Below are 19,488 nucleotides of genomic sequence, written 5' to 3'. Positions count from 1 at the left end.
GCCGGCGTGGGCGGCGGCAACGGTGCACTGACCTGGGTGGTAAGTGACGGGTCCCCGGGATGGGCGGCTGCATTGTTCCGGGCTCGCGGCGGGGGCGGAATTCCGCGGGTCCGAACGGGCGGGGGAGGGGAAAGGGAGGGAAATCCCATCTACGGAACGGGCGCTCCATCGGGGCCTGTGCTTGCAGAATCCTCCAGCCGGCTCCCCGCGCCTTTTCTTTCTTTTTTCTTTGTGCCTCTCTGGAAGCCCTGACTGCCAGAGCGTAATGTGTACTTGAAACTCTGGGGGGACAAAATCGCGAACGTAACACACAGCCCCCGCTTCCTCTCTTTTCCTTTTAACCAGACTCTTCCGGGGCAGCCGGGCCTGAAATGGTGGGGAAGGTGATAATGCAAGTGTGTCTGTGTGGGGCAGCATTTTCTCCAAATGTAGTTTAAGAAAACCCTGGGAAAGGGGTGTGTGTGTATTTTAAATGCAGCCCTTTCTGGGGCTTTAATCTCTCAAAGAAGAATGCACTGGGGCTTCTACAGCAACTTGCACTTCGATTTGGAAAGTCTCATTCAGTTGAGAGCGCAGTTGGGATGACTTTCACAGCAGTTAATACTGTAGGTCTTCACTCTGTCAGGGTGAGATTATTAAAAGAAGTGCTTGCCTACGTCAGCATCGCAGGTGTAACGGGGTGGGGGCTGAATGGGTGTCCCGGAGAGGTAACTGAAGTGCTTAGTCTTGGTGTTAAAGGATTTCGACGCTCAGTTCCTGCTGGGAAGTAGAAGTAGCTGCAGCGGAAGGAGGAAGGGAGACCGGATTCCCACGACAGATCGATAATTCACCGGCGTTTCACTTGCTCAGCGTGGAGTTCAGACCAGGGTCATTTCCTATACAGAAAATCTAGGTATTTCGGAGAAAAGTAAAAAATGTTACATTTTTCTGGACTTTTGACGGTCTGTTCCCCCTTTCCTGTTTTAAATACCTCAAGGAAGCTTTCATATAGGCATTTTTGTTACTTAATTCATTTTCTCTTTGTTTGGGTGAGGTTTAGGTGAGTTGAGTAGCAATTTGTGCTATATTGATAACTGCTTATAAAAAGGGTGTTAGTGACAGCAGCAAAACATTTTAATCACTTATGTTTGCGTGCCAGGGTACACTGCAAAATAACTTGCCAGGCTTTTATTGTTGCAATTCTCTTGAATGTTGTATATTACACCAGTTATGTAGAATGAAAGTATGAAGGGACTAGAGCCAGGAGAGAAAATGTCAGATGCTAAGTGGTCCATGTCAACTTGCAGTAAGAGGGTATGTGAGAGGAAGGAGGAGATGGACAGATACATGCAAAAGAATGACTTTCAGAATTAATGGCTTTTACCCGTCACTAAAATCAGACATCGGAGAACTGACTGAGACAGCCAAATGGTATTGTAAGTTCTCATTCACTACTTGGAAGTGTTGAGGCCTGATCGGTGTTTGTTCTGAAGACCTCTGGTTCTATAACAGTAAACGTTTTGCTCCATAGTAGATTGTTGGCTTTAACATTTGATAGCAGTACTTTAATTTCCTGTTGTGTAATTTTGTAGATAATTAAATAACAATTTATTTCTTTCAAGCTCCATAGGAAACTCATTGCTAATAAATTTAGCAAAACTTGGAGGATCTCATTCAACATAGAAAAATCCATTTGAAACTGAAATTGACTTATTGATTAAAGGAATTTTCATTATAAAGTGGATTATGGAAAATATGGGAAATGCAGTAATATAAAGAGAAGTGAAGATCACTTAGTCTTCTATTTATAGAGTATATCTTATGGAATTAGAAGTTTATTAAAAAGATAATCACTCCTATAAATCTTCTTTAAGAGTTGATGCTTACTCTAAATTTCAGTTAGGTTATATGAGCATCTTTATGTCCATAATATACATCATTGATCATAGACTGATTTGATTTTATGGGAGGCAATATAGTGAGGTAGTTATGGGCTTTGACATCGGGCTGATGTAGGTTCAGATACTGTCTCTCCAACACATTTAGTTGGACTTTTCCCAAGGAACTTTACCTTTCTAAGCCTGTTTTTTTAATCTGTCAAATAAGGTTGCATTGAGAGTGAAATGAGATAACGTATGTAGCACAGTGCTGGGCTTAATGAATGTTGTTATTGGTGAACTTCAAGAAATGCACACTCAATAATTGCAGTTGATTTTACATAAAATATCTTTTAGCTAGGGTAAAAGCAAATTAATTTTTCCTGTGCACGAGTTGGGGCTTTATTGCAGTGGTCATCTATTTTGAGAAAGGTAACTTCGTCTGCTTTATTGAAGCTAGTGTTATGTTGCCACCTGCTTGTGGATAACAGGAAGAAATAAAAATAGAATTAGCCCCTGATTTCTTTCTTCTGGGTGGAGAGTTGTATGCCATGTGTTGCTGATATTAACTACTGTTGGGATGCATGCCAGCATGTGTTGTTAATGTTGTCATTGCTTGAAAATTTACCTTTCAATATCTGAAACCACAAAGCCAAGTGGTTTTAGGACTGGCACTAATTTCTTTTAATAATTCATTTGGTTTGTGTTTAATTTGTAGTAGTATCTCAACCAGAATTTTTTATAATTAAAAAAAGTAAAAATATAAACATGGCAAAGTTATTTTGATTTAAAATGTATAGCAGTTACAAAGGCTTCTCTTAAGCCAGCAGGGTTTTTTGAATTAATTCTTTGTAAAGCTTTGATTAGTAGACAGTAATAGTCTGATTCATTCTGTCAGTCTTGTATCATAAGTGATTGTAGCAAATACATTTGTGGAAATATTAGAATATAGTTATATGACTTGATCCTTTTCCCAACAATATTCTAACTTGGTAGATTAAAAAAAAATTGTAATGGAAAATGTTAAGCATCTCAAAAAGTGGTAACCAGAATAGTATAACAGGCTTCCCTCTATTTAGCCTTAAGCTTCAGTAATTATCAACCTGCTGGGTGCGGTGGCTCACGCCTGTAATCCCAGAACTTTGGGAGGCCGAGGCAGGCAGATCACCTGAGGTCAGAAGTTCAAGACCAGCCTGACCCACATGGAAAAACCCTGTGTCTACTAAAAATACAAAATTAGCCGGGCTGGTTGTGCATGCCTGTAATCCCAGCCACTCGGGAGGCTGAGGCAGGAGAATCGCTTGAACCTGGGAGGCGGAGGTTGCAGTGAGCTGAGCTCATGTCATTGCACTCGAGCCTGGGCATCAAGAGTGAAACTCTTGTCTCATTAAAAAAAAAAAGAAAAAAAAAATCATCAATCTACGACCACCCACTTTATCCCTTCTCATTCTTTTGAAGCAGAGCAAATCCTGGAATGTTATCACTTTCTCTGTAAATATTTCAGTATTTATCTCTAACAGTTAAGTCTCTTTTTGAAAAACTGTAGAGCCACAAATATTGTAGTTTTCTCAAAAGTAAAATTTTTTGAAATATGTAACATTTTTTGGACTGTGAATATCTCTAATTAAACATGACTATGTATTTAAATATTGTTTAAAGATTTGTTTTAAGAACCTTGCTTTAGTGGTTGTCTAAATTGCTGAGCTTTTCATAAACTATGTGCCCTTTCCAATGAAATTTATTTGTTATAGTCTCCATAGTTAGATTTATCTCTTCACTGTCCCTTGTACAAGTTATGCTTGTTTTTGTCACTTTGTCTTTACATATTTACCTTCCATCCAGAATTACTCTTTCACTTCTCTTTACTAGTCTCAATCTTAACTGCTCTTCAGGGCTAGCTCAGAGCCTCATCACATTATTATTTTCCAGTTTATACTCATCTTTTTCATTCATTGAATGTTTGTTACTCTCATGAATCATAAAACAGAAGTCTTTATTTTTTATGTAACTTTCATGCATGATAACTTTGCCTTAACAATATTACAAACTTCTGAAGTTAAGAGAGCATGTATTTTCCTTGTTTATATCCTTTATAGTGTTGAACAAAGATCTGGATACATAATCCAGTCTCAGTTATTAACAGATTGGATAACTGACATACTGACTTCCTAAAAAGTCTTCTGTCATTAGTAGAACAAGTGTTTAAGTAGCAGTGTTTTTTAGATACATTCTCAAGTACATGATATAGCAGTATTTAGGCACTTTTAAAATAAACTTAATTTTTCTGAATAGAAGTATGTTCACCTGTAATCCCAGATTTGTTGTTTAGGTGGTGGCAACAATTGCATTTGACTGAGTATACTTAAAAAATAAACTTCTTGAATTTTTAAAAATATTAACACATATGGAACCCCATTTTAATGAAAAGTTGAAGTAGCTATAGTTGTTCCTATTTGCAGAGAAGAAAACAGGTTTAGAGATTAGGTAACAAATTCTTAGGCACATGGTTAAGGCTCAGGTGGAATTTAAACCAGACTCAGTGTTCTTAACATTTACGTAGCCTTCAACTTTAAAAGCATTGAAAGACAAAACAACTATCTTATACTCTGATATGACAGAATAAGGAGACATCTGGGATATACCTATCTTTCTACTTTTACTTTTACTTACATACAAAAAGTTAAGGAGTATATTTCCTTTTTCAGAATACGTGTATCTAGTATAGCATAATGCTAAGAGTATGGGCTGTGAAATCAGATCATCTAGTTTCATAATTCACCTTTTTCAAGTACTAGTTTTGTTAGCTTTGGGAAAACACTTATCCTGACCTTAGTTATCTCATATCTGTACAAAGGGAATTATAACAGTGTCTATTTCATGGAGATACTGTATAAAGATTAATTAAGATTATCGTAGTGCTTGGCACATAGTAGCTCCCAGATGGGTTCACACATACATTCTCCCTTCTTTTTTAATCCAGTGATAAGTATTTTCATTCCCTTTATTATAAAGAAAGCCTATTTATTTTCATAGCAGAAGTCTAAGCATTTGTTACTGTCTTAAGTATCTCTTATCTCTTCCTTGCCCCTTTGTTTAGAAGGTATTTCTGAAGGAGCATAAGATGGGGGACAATTTGTTGCTTTTTGCTTCATTAATGGTGGGTAGATAACATGGTCTCTCCATTTACATGTAGGTGAAATATGGTTAGAATGAACATCATGGGATGGCAGCCTTGAGGGAGAAAAGAGAGAGGAGATGTTATAAAAGGTTAGTGTTAAGTCTGAGGGGATTGTACAGAAGATGGTAAAAGAAGGGGCTTGTTGCTAGGCTGCCAGCCCCCACTTCCACTCTTGTTGGCCTGGTGATGGAGAGCTTTCCGTGTCGATTATGTGAATGAGTGGCTCAGTTCTTTTTTAGTACCAACTGGCAAACCATCTCCTTTACCCTCTTTGTCAGCAATTCATTCTCCCTCAGAAAAACAGAAACTGTAGGTGCTCTGCCAAATTGCTGTATTTCAGGTGACAACTCTGTCCATTGAAGAATCTTTTGTTTTGCAGAATGATCTTGGTGTATAGTCGTTCTGAAAACTAGGAAGTTTTACTGCAATGTTTTCCATTTTCTTCTGATGATTGAGAAATGTTCTTGAAAAAGATCAAATCTTTGATTAGTATTAAATCTGTATTTTTATTAGGCATTAGCAATATTGCAAAAGTGCTGTAAGGTAGGTTAATATTTAAAATATATAGTCTGTATATTTGTTTTGATATTTTTGTTACAATTTTAAATTTTCCCCAAATACTTTAATTTGGCAGCTGACTTTTGAAATTCAGAAAACGTTAATAATGTTATCATAGTTATAAATGAAAAAGAATAGAATTAAAACAACTTTTAGTTATGTGTAGGAAATTTATCTTAATATGGTGATTATTTTACATTTTTATTCTCTTTATGAGAATGAAAATGTAGCCTTGATTTTTTAGATTCCAATGTAATTGGATGCTGGCATTATTTATTACTATAAGTAGTTTGGTAATTTGTTCACATAAATTAAGGCAGGGAAATAAATTACAAATAAACTTAAATAACAAGTTTTCAATTGTTTTATTTAGTCTCAATGCAAATTTATTCAAAATGCTCTTGGTAAATTATTATTCTTATTATTGTTTTTTTTTGTTTGAGATGGAGTCTAGCTCTGTCGCCCAGGCTGGAGTGCAGGGGCACTGTCTTTGCTCACTGCAAGCTCCACCTCCCAGGTTCACGCCGTTCTCCTGCCTCAGCCTCCCGAGTAGCTGGGACTACAGGCGCCTGCCACCACGCCTGGCTAATGTTTTGTATTTTTTAGTAGAGACGAGGTTTCTCCGTGATAGCCAGGATGGTCTCCATCTCCTGACCTCGTGATCTGCCTGCCTCGGCCTCCCAAAATGCTGGGATAACAGGGGTGACCCAGTGCGCCCGGCCAGTAAATGATTATTTTTAAAGGCATGTTGTCAATTTTTATTCAATGTGGAGTACTGGGAGCAATTGCTATAGAACATGGTATCTTGTTACTATGAACATAAAAGAATAAGAAAAGGTAAAATCAAAAGACTCTGCTGGGTCTAAAGTGAGCATAATTCTGTTAACTTACTTGTGTCAAATATACATCACTCTCTTTTGTCATCTGTGGAGTTGAGGTGCTTTTACAAACATGCAGATATGAGTTTGCTAGTTTGTGGTGGATCAAGGCAATTTCCTGTTCTCTTTTCTGAATATTGTCAGCAAAAGTGTTAAAACTGAAGAGCTACCCAGGGGTGACTTGTTTTTTAAGAGATAGAGATAGTGATGATAACAGCAAGGGAGAAGGTGCAGAATAGGTTTCTCATTTAGCTTCTCTCTTCTAAGGCCAAAGGTGGTTTGTATTAAATATGCATACCTGTTCTAGGGATGGGATCATCTTATTAACTGGGTAAGTTGTCCTCGTTCCCCTTACCCTAGATTTTGATTTTTAGTATCCTGGACATTGCTCAGGGGACAACTTTTTGCTGATAAACAGGAGTTGAAAGAGACTATTATTTCTGGTTTCTGTTGTGAAAACTTATGAAAGTCTCAGGGGAGAACCACCTGTATTTGCCACTAGTGAGCCAGTGAGCAATGTAAATTACCATTTGTTGAGAATGGAAACATAAAAGACAAATTGAATTCTAGTGTTAGTTTCTACTTTCTACTCTGCCAAGGCTGCCAATCTTATTTGTGTATTTTGATTTTGTTTTTGCACAGCCTCTAGTGAGAAAGTTGGGGTTGCAGAAGTAATAAGTAGGTATAAACATTGCCTCTAGGAAAAGAAACCTTCAGTTGTATTCTAGCTTAATTATGTTTTCACATGTATGGGTTAATAAGCCTTTAACGTATTTGTTTATGCATTCATTGTAGGAAATTAGAAAACGTGTAAAAAAGATAAAAATGGCATGTATTTCTACTCTATAGATAATTTTTATTGATACTCTGTTGGGCATATTTCACATTTTTTCCTACGCATGCATATATTATGCATAATTTTTTTCTGACAAAAATGGGCTCATGTTTTATATATACTCTTTTGTAATGTTCACTAAACAATGCTATTTTGATAAACGAATTTAAAAATAATTATCTTTACTAATACAAATTTTCTGTAAAAGAGCAATAAAAGATTAACACAAATAAAAGATTAACACAAAGTATAGTAATTATAAACTTATTTACTCATTGAAACGTCCAAGTTTAAGGGTTTGTATTAAGGGTTTTTGTTTTTTATTTATTTATTTATTTTTCTGATGGAGGCTTGCTATCACTCAGGCTGGTCTCAAATTCTTGGGCTCAGGGGATTGGTCCTCGGTTTCAGACTCCAGAGTATCTGGGACTACAGGTATTTGGCACCATGCCCTATGTCAGATTTCATAAGTTGTTTGATACTGTAATTGGGAGTAGATTTGAAATATCTGCAAATGATTTCCATTGTATTCTATAAATAATATGTATCCCTTAATGCTTTTCCTGACTTTAAATAGAATAGTATCTCTTTTTCTTTCCTCAATACTTGTTATATGATATTTAGAAAAAAATACATTGTCACACATTCGTCACACTCATTTTACAGTATTTCTATGTTCTTCCTAGAGAAAATTATTAATAGTATTAGACAAAGTCAGCTACATTTCACATATTCAATTTTTTTGTTCATATAACATTAAATTTACTATCTTAGCTATTAAGTGTAGAGTTCACTAGTGTTAAATATATTCACATTGTTAAGCAACAGATCTCTAGAAGTATTTCATTTTCCAAAACAAACTATATCTACTAAACACTAATTCCCACTCCCCGCAGCCCTTGGTTAACCACTGTTTCTATGATTTTGATTACTGTAGATACTTTATATGATTGTAATCATACAATATTTGTTCTTTGTGACTGGCTTATTTTGTTGTTTAGCATAATATCCTTGAGGTTCATCCATTTTATAGCACATGACAGGATTTCCGTGTTTTTTGAGGCTGCGTAATACTCCATTGTATCTATATACCACATTTAAAAAATCCATTCATACATCAGTGGACATTTGGGTTGCCTTGCCTCTCGGCTATTATGAATAATACCCATGATGAACATGGGTGTGCAAATATCTCTTTGAGATTTTGCTTTGAATTCTTTTGGATATATACCCAAAAGTGGGATTGCTGGATCATATAGTAATTCTATTTTTGATTTTTTGAGGAACCTCCATACTATTTCCATAATGGTTATAGCATTTTTCTAGGATTTTATATTCTCACCAACAGTGTAGAAATGTACCAGTTTCTCCACATCCTTACCAACACTTATTTTCTGATGGCTGTCTTAATAGGTGTGAGGTGATATCTTATTGTGGTTTTGATTTGCATTTCTCTTATTAGGAATGTTGATTATCTTTTCATATGCTGTTGACCATTTGCAAGTCTTATTTGGAGAATTGTCTATTGAAATCCTTTATCCATTTGAATGGGGTTATTTTGTTATTGTTGTTGAGTTATAGAAGCTCCTTATCTAGTTTGGATATTAACCCTTTGATGGTTTACAGATATTTTCTCGATTCCATATGTTGCCTTTTCACTCTGTCAGTTGTTTTCTTTGGTGCACAGAAATTTTTAAGTTTGATGTCCTGTTCATCTATTTTTGCTTTTGTTGTCTGTGCTTTTGGTGCCATATCCATGAAAGCATTGCCAAATCCAATGTCTCAAAGCTTTTCCTTTATGTTTCCTTCTAGGAGTTTTATAGTTTTAGGTGTTACTTTTAGGTCTTTAATCTATGCTAATTTTTGTATGTGGCATGAGAGTTCAACTTCATTCTTTTTGCTTGTTATCTAGTTTTCCCAGCACCATTTGTTGAAGAGACTGTCCTTTCCCCAATGTGTAGTCTTGGCATTCTTGTCAAAAATCATTTGGCCTTTTATGTAAGGGTTTATTTCTGTGCTCTCTATTCTGTCTATATGCCAGTGCCACACTGTTTTAGATTTCTGTTGTTCTGTAGTAAAATCAGGTTTTCAAATCAGGAGGTGTGAGGCCTTTAGCTTTATTCTTCTGATTAAAGACTGATTTAGCTGTATGGATCCTCTTGAGATTCCATATGAATTTTAGAATTTTTCTTTTTTTGTATTTCTGCAAAAAATACCATTGGGATTTTGGTAGGAATGGCATTGAATCTGTAGATCACTTTGGATAGTTTGGACATTTTAACAATATTTTAAGTTTTTCAAATCATGAGAATGGAATGCCCTTCCATTTATTGGTATCTTTTTTTCATTTCTTTTAACAGTGTTTTGTATTTTGATGTTATTCTCACCTCCTTGGTTAAGTTTACTCTGTGGTAGTTTATCCTTTTTGAGGCTATAGTAAATGGGATTGTTTTCATAATTTCCTTTTTTGATTGGTCATGGTTACTGCATGAAAACATAACTAATTTTTGTATCCTGCAACTTGCTGAAATCATTTATTAGTTGTAATAGTTTTTCTGTGGAATCTTTTGGGTTATCTACTATAAGATTATGCCATTTTTGAGCATAATCCTACTTCTTTTCTAATTTGTATGCCTTTTATTTCCTTTTCTTGTTTTAATTGCTCTGACTAGGACCTCTAATACTATCTTGAATATTGGCAAGATTGAGCATCCTTGCCTTGTTCCTCCTGATCTTAGAGGAAAAGTTTTTAGTCTTTCACCAGTATGTGTGCTGTTAGCTGTTGGCTTTTTGTGTATCGCTTTTATTATATTGAGGTGTTTTCTATTTCTAGTTTGTTATGTGTTTTTATCAGGAAAGTATATTGAATTTCGTCAGATGCTTTTTGTGCATCAGTTGAGATGATAATGTGGTTTTTACCCTTCATTTTGTTAATATGGTATAGTACAATGATTTGTTTTTATATTTGGAAACACTGTTGCATTTCAAGTATAAATCCTATTTGCTTATTGTGTGTAATCCTTTTAATGTGCTGTTGGGTCAGGCATGGTGGCTCATGCCTGTAATCCCAGCACTTTGGGAGGCCAGTGCAGGAGAATCGCTTGAGGCCAGGAGTTTAAGACCATCCTGGGCAATATGGTAAAACCTTGTCTCCAGAAAAAATTTTAAAATTAGCCAGGTGTGGTGGCACACAGTTGTAGTACTAGCTGCTTGGGGCAGGGGTTGTGAGGTATTGAGGAGGAGGGTGGGTGTGCTGAGGTGGGAGAATCACTTGAGCCTGGGAGGTTGAGGCTGCAGTGAGCCATCATCATGCCACTGCACTCCAGCCTGTGCAACAAAATGAGACCCTCTCTTAAAAAAAAAGTGCTATTGTATTGAGTTTGCTAGTATTTTGGGGGAGATTTTTGCATCAGTCTTCGTCAGGGGTATTGTTCCGTAGTCCTCTTGTTCTGTCTTCTAGTTTTTGTATCAGAGAAATGCTGGCTTCATAGAATGATTCTGGAAGTGTTCTCTGTCCTTCATTTTTTTAGTAAGAGTTTCAAGAGTTAATTCTTTGATTATTTGGTAGAATTTTCAAGTGAAGCCATCTGGTCCTGGGATTTTCTTTGTTGGGAAGTTTTTGATTACTGCTTCATATCCTTATTTGTTATAGCGCTGTTCAGATTATTTACTCATGATTCAGTCTTGGTAGATTATATGTTTGGAATGTATTCATTTCTTCTAGATTATCTAATCTGTTGCCATATATGTGTTCACGTACTCATGATTCAATCTTGGTAGATTATATGTTTGGAATGTATTCATTTCTTCTAGATTATCTAATCTGTTGCCATATATGTGTTCATGTAAGTCTTTTATAATCTTATTTCTGTGACATCAATTATGATGTCCCCTTTCATTTCTGATTTAGTTATTTGATTATCTCTTTTTTTCTTACGTAATCTAGCTAAGGGTTTGTCAGTTTTGTTAATTTTTTCAAAAAACAAACTCTTGGTTTCATTGTTTTTTTTTTCTCATTGTTTTTCTATTCTCTATTTTATTTATCTTTGTTTTAAACTTTATTTGCCTTCATTAATTTGGTTTAGTTTCTCTTTTCCTAGTTCTTTGAAAGGGTCTAAAGTTAGGTTGTTAATTCGAGATCTTTATTGATTGTTAATGTTAAGTGTAATACTGTTTTAGCCGCATTACATAAATATTGGTGTATTGTGTTTTTGTTTTCATTTGTTTCCTGATATTTTCTAAATTCCCTTGTGATTTCATCTTTGACCCATTGGTTGTGTAAGAGTGAGTTGTTTAACTTCCACTTTTTTGTGGATTTTACTGTTTTCCTTCTACTGTTGATTTCTAGTTTAGTGCCATTGTTGATAGAAAATACACTTTACATGATTACAGTCTTCTTAAGTTTGTTAAGACTTGTTTTGTCACGTAACGTGGTCTATGTTGGAGAATGTTCCATGTGCAATTGAAAAGAATGTGTATTCTGCTGTTGTTCATTGGTATGTCTGTTAGGTCCAATTGGTCTATAGTGTTGTTCAAGTTCTTTGCGTCTTTATTGATCTTCTGTGTGGTTGTTCTATCCATAACCGAAAGTGGGCTAGTGAAGTCTCCTACTATTATTGTGTTGTTCTCTCTCCCCCTTCACTTCTGTCAGTGTTTGCTCATAAATTTGGGAACTGTAATGTTAGATGCATATCTTACTGGTGAATTGACCCTTTTATCATTATATAATGTCCTCGTCTGTCTCTTGTGACAGTTTTTGTCTTAAAGTCTATGTTGTCTGATATAAGTACAGTCACTCTCTTCAGATTCCAGTTTTATGGAATATCTTTTTCCATCCTTTTTATTTGTAGGCTTTGTGCATCTTTGGATCTGAAGCAGGTGTCTTGTAAACAACCTATAGTTGGATCTTATTTTTTTATTCCATTGGCTAATCTATGTGTTTTATTTGGGGCACTTAACCTTTTTTTTTTTCTAGACGGAATCTCCCTCTGTTGTCCAGGCTGGAGTACAGTGGCACAATCTTGGCTCACTGCAGCCTCTGCTTCAGGTTCAAGTGATTCTTCTGCCTCAGCCTCCCGAGTAGCTGGGATTACAGGTGCCTGCCACCACAACTGGCTAATTTTTGTATTTTTAGTAGAGATAGTGTTTTACCATATTGGCCATGCTGGTCTCTAACTCCTGACCTCAAGTGATCTGCCCACCTCGGTCTCCCAAAGTGCTGGAATTACAGATGTGAGCCACCATACCTGGCCCAATTCACATTTGAAATAATTATTGACATGGACTCACTATTGCCATTTTGATTATTGTTTTTGTATGTCTTATAGCTTTTTTGTCCATCTTTCCTCCCTTGCTGCCTTCTTTTGTGTTTCACTGATTTTTTTTCTTTTTAGTGACATGTTTTGATTTTCTTCTAATTTCTCTTTGTGTGTGTTCTACAGATATTTTCCCTGACTTTACCTTGCAATTTACATAACATATCTTCAAGTGATAAAACTAGATTTTAAATTAGTAACTTCAATTACGTATGAAAAGTCTTTCTTTTTTCACCTCTGCCCTCCCCTGCTTTGTTTTTGATGACACTTTACCTCTTTTTATATTGTGTATATTTTAACACCGATGTATAATTATTTTTTATGCTTTAAAAATTCTATACCATATTTAAGTGATCTGTATTACTGCATTACAATACTAGAAGATGTCATACTTGTTTATATACAAATAGTCTTCAAAAAATTCATGGAAAATGTGTATTATGAGAAAATTATGCATGGATTTCAAAATTTTTTTGTATCAAAATAAACTTCTACTAACTTGTTATAACATTTCTGAACAAAATCTGGTTTGAGGTACTAGGAAGGATAAGACATCATTTGGAAAAGAGCCCTTATCAGAGCAATATGAATTATGCTAAAATTGAAGCAAGAACAAACATCAAGTTTACGAAGAAGCTTAGGTGGAAAAATGGTGAAATCATTGATTTACAGTATGTTTACAGAGCCAGTGTCTCAAATAAATGAGCAGTTTACAAATGGATAACTTCTTTTAAGAAGAGATGAGATGATGTTAAAGATGAAGCCTGCAGCAGCAGACCATCTGCATCAATTTGTGAGGAAAAGATTAATCATGTTCATGCCCTTATTGAAGAGGACCAATGATTAACAGCAGAAACAATAGCCAACACCATAGATGTCTTAGTTGGTTCAGCTTCCACAATTCTTTATGAAAAATTAAAGATTCAGACTTTCCACTCAATGGGTGCCAAAACCATTGTGCCTAGATCAGCTGCAGACAAGAGCAAAGTTTTTAATGGAAATTTTAAACAAATGGGATCAAATCCTGACGAATTTCTTCAAAGAATTGTAACAGGAGATGAAACAGGGCTTTACCAGCATAATCCTGAAGACAAAACACAATCAAAGCAATGGCTGTTAAGAGGTGGAAGTGGTCCAATCAGCAAAAGAAGACAGGTCAAGAGCAAAGGTCTTGACAACAGTTTTTTAGGATGCTCAAGGCATTTTGCTTGTTGACTTTATGAAGGGCCAAAGAATGATAACATCTGCTTATTATGAGAGTGTTTTGAGAAAGGTAAAGTTTTAGCAGAAAAATCCCCAGGAAAGCTTCACCAAAGTCTTTCTCCATCATGACAGTACGCCTGCTCATTCCTTTCATCAAACAAGAGCAATTTTATGAGATTTTTGTTGATAAATAATTAGGCATCTATCTTATAGTCTTGATTTCGCCCCTTCTGAGTTTTTTTTGTTTGTTTGTTTACTAATCTTAAATCTTTAAAAGGCACCTATTTTTTTTTTCAGTTGATAATGTGAAAAGACTGCATTGGCATAAATTCCCAAGACCCTTGGTCTTTAGAGATGTGCTAAATGGCTGATATCATCACTTATAAAAGTGTCTTGACCTTTAGGGAGCTTCTGTTGAGAAATAAAATTTATATTTTTTCTTTTTATCTTTTGATTCCATTTTTCCAGGAACTTTTTGAAGTCTCCTTGGACTTTACCAGGGAGTTAAGTATTTTTGTGTTACTGTGTTGCTATTTTTTATCATTTTGCTTTAAGGGACTCCCTTTATCATTTCTTGTTGGGCAAACCTAGTGGTGATGAACTGTTCCAGCATTTGTTTATCTGAGAAAGTCTTAATTTCTACTTCATTTTTGAAGGGCACTTTAGCTAGATACAATGTTCTTGGTTGGTAGTGTTTTTTTTTTTTTTTTCTCTTCAGTACTTCAGATATATTCTTCCAATCCCTTCCACCTTGCAAGGTTTCTGCTGAGAAATTGGCTAGTAATCGAACAGAAGCTCCTTTGTACTTGATGATTCACTTTTTTGTTGCTGCTTTCAAGATTCTCTCTCTGTCTATGACTTTTGTCAGTGTAATTATGATGTGTCTTGGTGTAGTTTTCTTTAGATTTATCCTTGTTGGAGTTCTTTGAGCTTCTTTAATTTGTATGTGCATTTATGTCCTCAGATTTGGAAAGTTTTCAGCTATTATTTCTTCAAATAGGCTCTTTCCCCATTTCTCCCTTTCTTCTCCTTTGAGACTTACATAATGTATATGTTGTTCTGATGATAGTGGCCCATAAGTTCTTTAAGCTCTTTTTGTGTTTATTCATTCCTTTGCCTTTTTTCTCCTTTCCCTTGGCAGTTTTGAAAGTCCTGTCTTCAAATTTGCTGATTTAAAAAAATTCTGCCTACTCAAGTCTACTGTGATATCCCTCTAGTGTATTTTCAATTCATTTACTGTATGCTTCAGTTCCAGAAATAATGTTGGCTACTTCATCATAGTTTTTATCTTTGTTGATTTTTTTTTCCTTTTTGTTTATGCATTGTTACACCGAGTTTTTGTTTGTCCATCTGTACTCATTTATTTCATTAAGCATCCTTTGGCAGTTAATTTGAATTCTTTGTATGACTATATTTCCATTTCTTTAGGCTCAATTTGTGGTGATTTATTTATTATTTTTTTGAGACAGGCTCTTGCTCTGTCACCCAGGCTGGAGTACAGTCGTGTGCTGATGGCTTACTGCAGCCTCGACCTTCTGGGCTGAGGCAATCCTCCTGTTGCAGCCTCCCAAGTAGCTGGGACTACAAGTGTGCACTACCACACCTGGCCAATTTTTTTTGTTTTGTTTTGTTTTGGTAGAGAGATTTGGCCATGTTACTCAGACTGGTTCTGAGCTCTGGGCCCAAGGGATCTGCCTGCCTCAGCCTCCCAAAGTGCAAGGATTACAGGTGTGAGCCACTGCGCCTGGCTGCAATTTAATTTTTTACATTGAATCGGCCATATTTCCTTGTTCTTTGTATTGTTATTTTCTGTTAGGGCTTTGGCATTTGAAGGCTTAGCTAACTCTCCAGTCTTTGCAGTCTGGTTTCATACTGGGAAGACTTTCTTCATCCAGTTTATCTAGCTAGGGAATCCTGAGACCTCACAAATCTTTTATGGGGATGCATCCTCTTTAGGTTTGTGCATGGAATTTCTTAATTGAAGAGGTTTGCATCTGTCTGTGTTTGCTCTCTCTGGAGTGTGTGTCTGCTTTACTTGTGGCCGCTGGTGCTATAGTAAACTACAGTACTGGAGCTCCACCTTGTGTCTGTTTCTGATACTGCAGAGTCTGATGCTAAACTTTGATTGCCTTTGTTCTCAGTGACCCTCAACCTGGCACCCTGTTCAATGTCAGTACTTAGATTCAGTCAAGAGGTTTGTAGGGTAGCACTGCCCCCAACTGTTCCATTGGAGGTATATTCCTCTTCTGCTCCTCCCCAGGGAGAAGGTGAAAGTTGCTGTTGTCATGTTTTTCTCAATCTTGCCTTGCTGGGGCAGATAGGAGGGAGGACATGAGCTTTGATGCTATTTTATGCTCACCTGGGGTGCTGGAATGTATCACAAAGGCAGTTGGATTATATGTTATTGTTGAATCCATGTCTTCATGGGGAAAGAAAGGCCTGGGGTTTCTTATTTTGCCGTCTGCCTGACCACACTCAAACATTATCTGTTTTTTTAGACATTATCTTAGCAAGAACGGCAAGTCTTTGAACTTGATAGAGATTTGGTGGGTTCAAGCTTTCAAACTTTTTTTTGTAATATATCCATTTGGGAAGAGATGCAGGGAGGAAGAGGTGGTGATTATAAGTAAGGAAGTATGGAAAAAGTTGTAAATTCTTGAAGAAAGCATGAGGTAAGGCTTTACTCCTGTTTTTTTTTTTTTTTGGTTCTTTTTTTGTTTTGTTTTGTTTTGTTTTTTAATCCCTGTGCGCCCTTTAGTTCAGCTTAGTTCATACAAATTAGATAGACATGAGCCTCTGGTTGAGTCTCATCTTGAAAATATTTTCTTTGTGATGGGGTTGGTTTTGGAAGAGTAGCCTGGAATAGGAAAGCTTTTACTTGTATGGTTATCATGTGTCCTCAACCTTTATGTCAATAATTGCAGACTTAAAATAGCAGTTCTAAGTTAATGGTAAAATGTTACCTACCTTTGATTCCATATCATCCGTCTTCTTTGAGTATTTTCTTACAGTGTGATTTTAATGATTATGATCTTTGTTCTAACTATTTTGAGGCTCCATTAAAAAATAAATTGTGATTTTATTGTTAGAATCATTTCTATAAATTAACATCACTGTGCCTGGCCCCTAAACGTAAGTTCATTTTTACCAATCAACTATTTCTTTATAAAATGCAAGGAATATGATTAGAAATTTGAAGACTATCTGGTATTTAAAAAATAAATTTCATCTTTCTGGCCGGCTAGTTCATCATCTAACTTTTGCAGAAGTAGAATGTGAAAACTTTGTGAAACAGAATTATTTGCTTTTATGCAAAGCTATTTTTAATTGTCTTTGAGCAGTGTTAATGGAAAAACTTATAAATGTAGGAATGTATAAGAATGTAGTTTAAAATCTAGTAGAATGAGTTATTTTTAATACTTTTATTTTGAACTATTATTAAATCTTTAATTTTATATAAAACTTACTGCATTGTGAAATTATAATTAATGTTTGAGTTTCCTCAGGATATATTAAATTCTTGGTTTAGATTTTTCAGAGGTCATGTTTTTGATTTTTAAACATGCTTAATGATAAAGTTTTTAAAAAGAAAAACTTTAAAGAGGAATTAAAATTGCATACTGCTTGTTTAAATGCACAAAATCTCTATCTTCTGTTGTCTGTATTCTGTTTCTTTAATTTCTACTAAAATTTGAAGGCCTGTGAAGATATTTTAATTCTCAGTGCGTTATTTTTTGACTCTGAAAAAAGAGACCATCATATCTTTTTAGTGGGATGTCATATTTGTCAGCATTAAAGAATCCCAGAAGGAGAGAAGTATATTCTCTGCTGCTCTTAAGAAGACAAGGAAATTTGTAGACCTTGGAAATTTCATTTGACATCCTCATCTGCTGTAGGAATGTTTAGAATTAGAATTTAGAATTAGGCACCAACCTGTGCCTCCTTGAAACTGGTAGAGAAACTGGGATCAGTATTGGGGCACCCGGAGCTGATATGTGAGGAATTATTGGCATGATCTAGAAATGTGTGAAATTTGAAGATTTTATAAGCTATTATATTTTCAGTCATATCAGTGTTTATTAACTACATAGGTTAATATTTTGCGTAGGTCATATTTGTTTGTACCGTAGTCTTCAGTAACTTAATGGTGGAGAGCTTACATCTGGAAGCTTCTGGGGCTCCTGTACCTAGCAAGGTTCAGTCATTGTGATTCTGTAACCTCATCAGAACTCAAGGTTTTGAAGACCACAAAAATTAACTTGAGGCCAGGCATGGTGGCTCACGCCTGTAATCCTAGCACTTTGGGAGGCCAAGGCAGGCTGATCACCTGAGGTCAGAAGTTCAAGACCAGCCTGGCCAACATGGTGAAACCTTGTCTTTACTAAAAATACAAAACAAAAAACAAACAAAAAAACCCAGCTAGCTGAGCATAGTGGTGCGCATCTGTAGTCCCAGCTACTCAGGAGGCTGAGGCGGGAGAATCACTTGAAACTGGGAGGCAGAGGCTGCAGTGAGCCAAGATCACACCATTGCACTCCAACCTGGACGACAGAGCAAGACTGTCTCAAAAACAAAACAAACAAACTTGATATCTTATAGAATTGGGAAATGTTTGTAATTTTGGATTGCTAGAGACTGCTCTAGTGATTCTGGTGACTATACCCATGTTTTGGGCTCAGTCAAAACTACAGGTTCATGTTGTATAATAAGAGCCAGACTGTCAGTAATAGACTTGTGTTTTCTTTAGGATTTAAAAAATCAGTGGGTCTGAAAGATAATTTTGCCATTAAAAAAGAAAACCCATGTCGTGTGTCCATACTCATTGTTTACCCCTTGGTAGGTTATTTAAATTTGATTTTTTGGTTAATTTTAGACTCTTTTTGATCAGAACAATGCTGCAAAAAAAGAAGAGTCAGAAACTGCCAACAAAAATGATTCTTCAAAGAAGTTGTCTGTTGAGAGAGTGTATCAGAAGAAGACACAACTTGAACACATTCTTCTTCGTCCTGATACATATATTGGGTCAGTGGAGCCATTGACGCAGGTAATTATTGCTAAAATTGATTGAAATTAGGAGATGTGCATCTATATCTACTTTTTAATGTTGATAAAATTGTAATTACATGCTTTGGAAATCTGTAATTTCACCTATCTATAGTCATGGTCAAAGTAGGGTGAAAGATCTAGAAGTAGAAATGTATTTACTTCTTTCTGGGGATAAAAACCATCACAAGAGCCCGGGCACAGTGGCTCACGCCTGTAATCCCAGCACTTTGGGAGGCTGAGGCAGATGGATCACCTAAGGTCAGGAGTTGAAGACCAGCCTGGCCAACATGACTAGTTGAGACTAGTAAGAACTGGGATTCAAAGTAGATCTCTCTGACTCCGAAGTCTTGCTTTGTTCGTATTATTTTACTCGCTCCCTGTATTATAAAAAAAAAATAAAGCATGAATTTTCCATTATTTATGAAAAGTAATGTTTTTATTTTTTCAACTATTTAGTTCTGTTTCTAATAATTATTGATGTCTTACATTAAAACTGACTTTAAGGCCAGGCGCAGTGGCTCACACCTGTAATCCCAGCACTTTGGGAGGCCGAGGCGGGTGGATCACGAGGTCAGGAGATCGAGACTATCCTGGCTAACACGGTGAAACCCCGTCTCTA

The 19,488-nt window shown here is 36.0% G+C and overlaps 2 protein-coding genes across 2 annotated transcripts in view; one reads left to right on the top strand and one right to left on the bottom strand.

Annotated features, from left to right (window-relative positions):
* Positions 1 to 417, bottom strand: part of LOC105535657 — a 27,511-nt gene extending 27,094 nt beyond the window's left edge. The window contains 1 exon segment of the mRNA XM_011974823.1: positions 33 to 417. Within this exon segment, the coding sequence (XP_011830213.1) occupies positions 33 to 417 (385 nt within the window).
* Positions 1 to 19,488, top strand: part of TOP2B (topoisomerase (DNA) II beta 180kDa) — a 65,649-nt gene continuing 46,161 nt past the window's right edge. The window contains exons 1-2 of the mRNA XM_011974810.1: positions 1 to 39; positions 18,712 to 18,867. The gene's annotated coding sequence lies outside the window, so the exon portion shown is untranslated. The remainder of the gene's footprint in view (positions 40 to 18,711; positions 18,868 to 19,488) is intronic.

The sequence above is a fragment of the Mandrillus leucophaeus genome, unplaced genomic scaffold (assembly GCF_000951045.1).
Source record: "Mandrillus leucophaeus isolate KB7577 unplaced genomic scaffold, Mleu.le_1.0 Scaffold149, whole genome shotgun sequence".
NCBI lineage: Eukaryota > Metazoa > Chordata > Mammalia > Primates > Cercopithecidae > Mandrillus > Mandrillus leucophaeus.
Note: the sequence above shows the minus strand (reverse complement) of the source record. Positions and strands in the feature narration are given on the sequence as shown.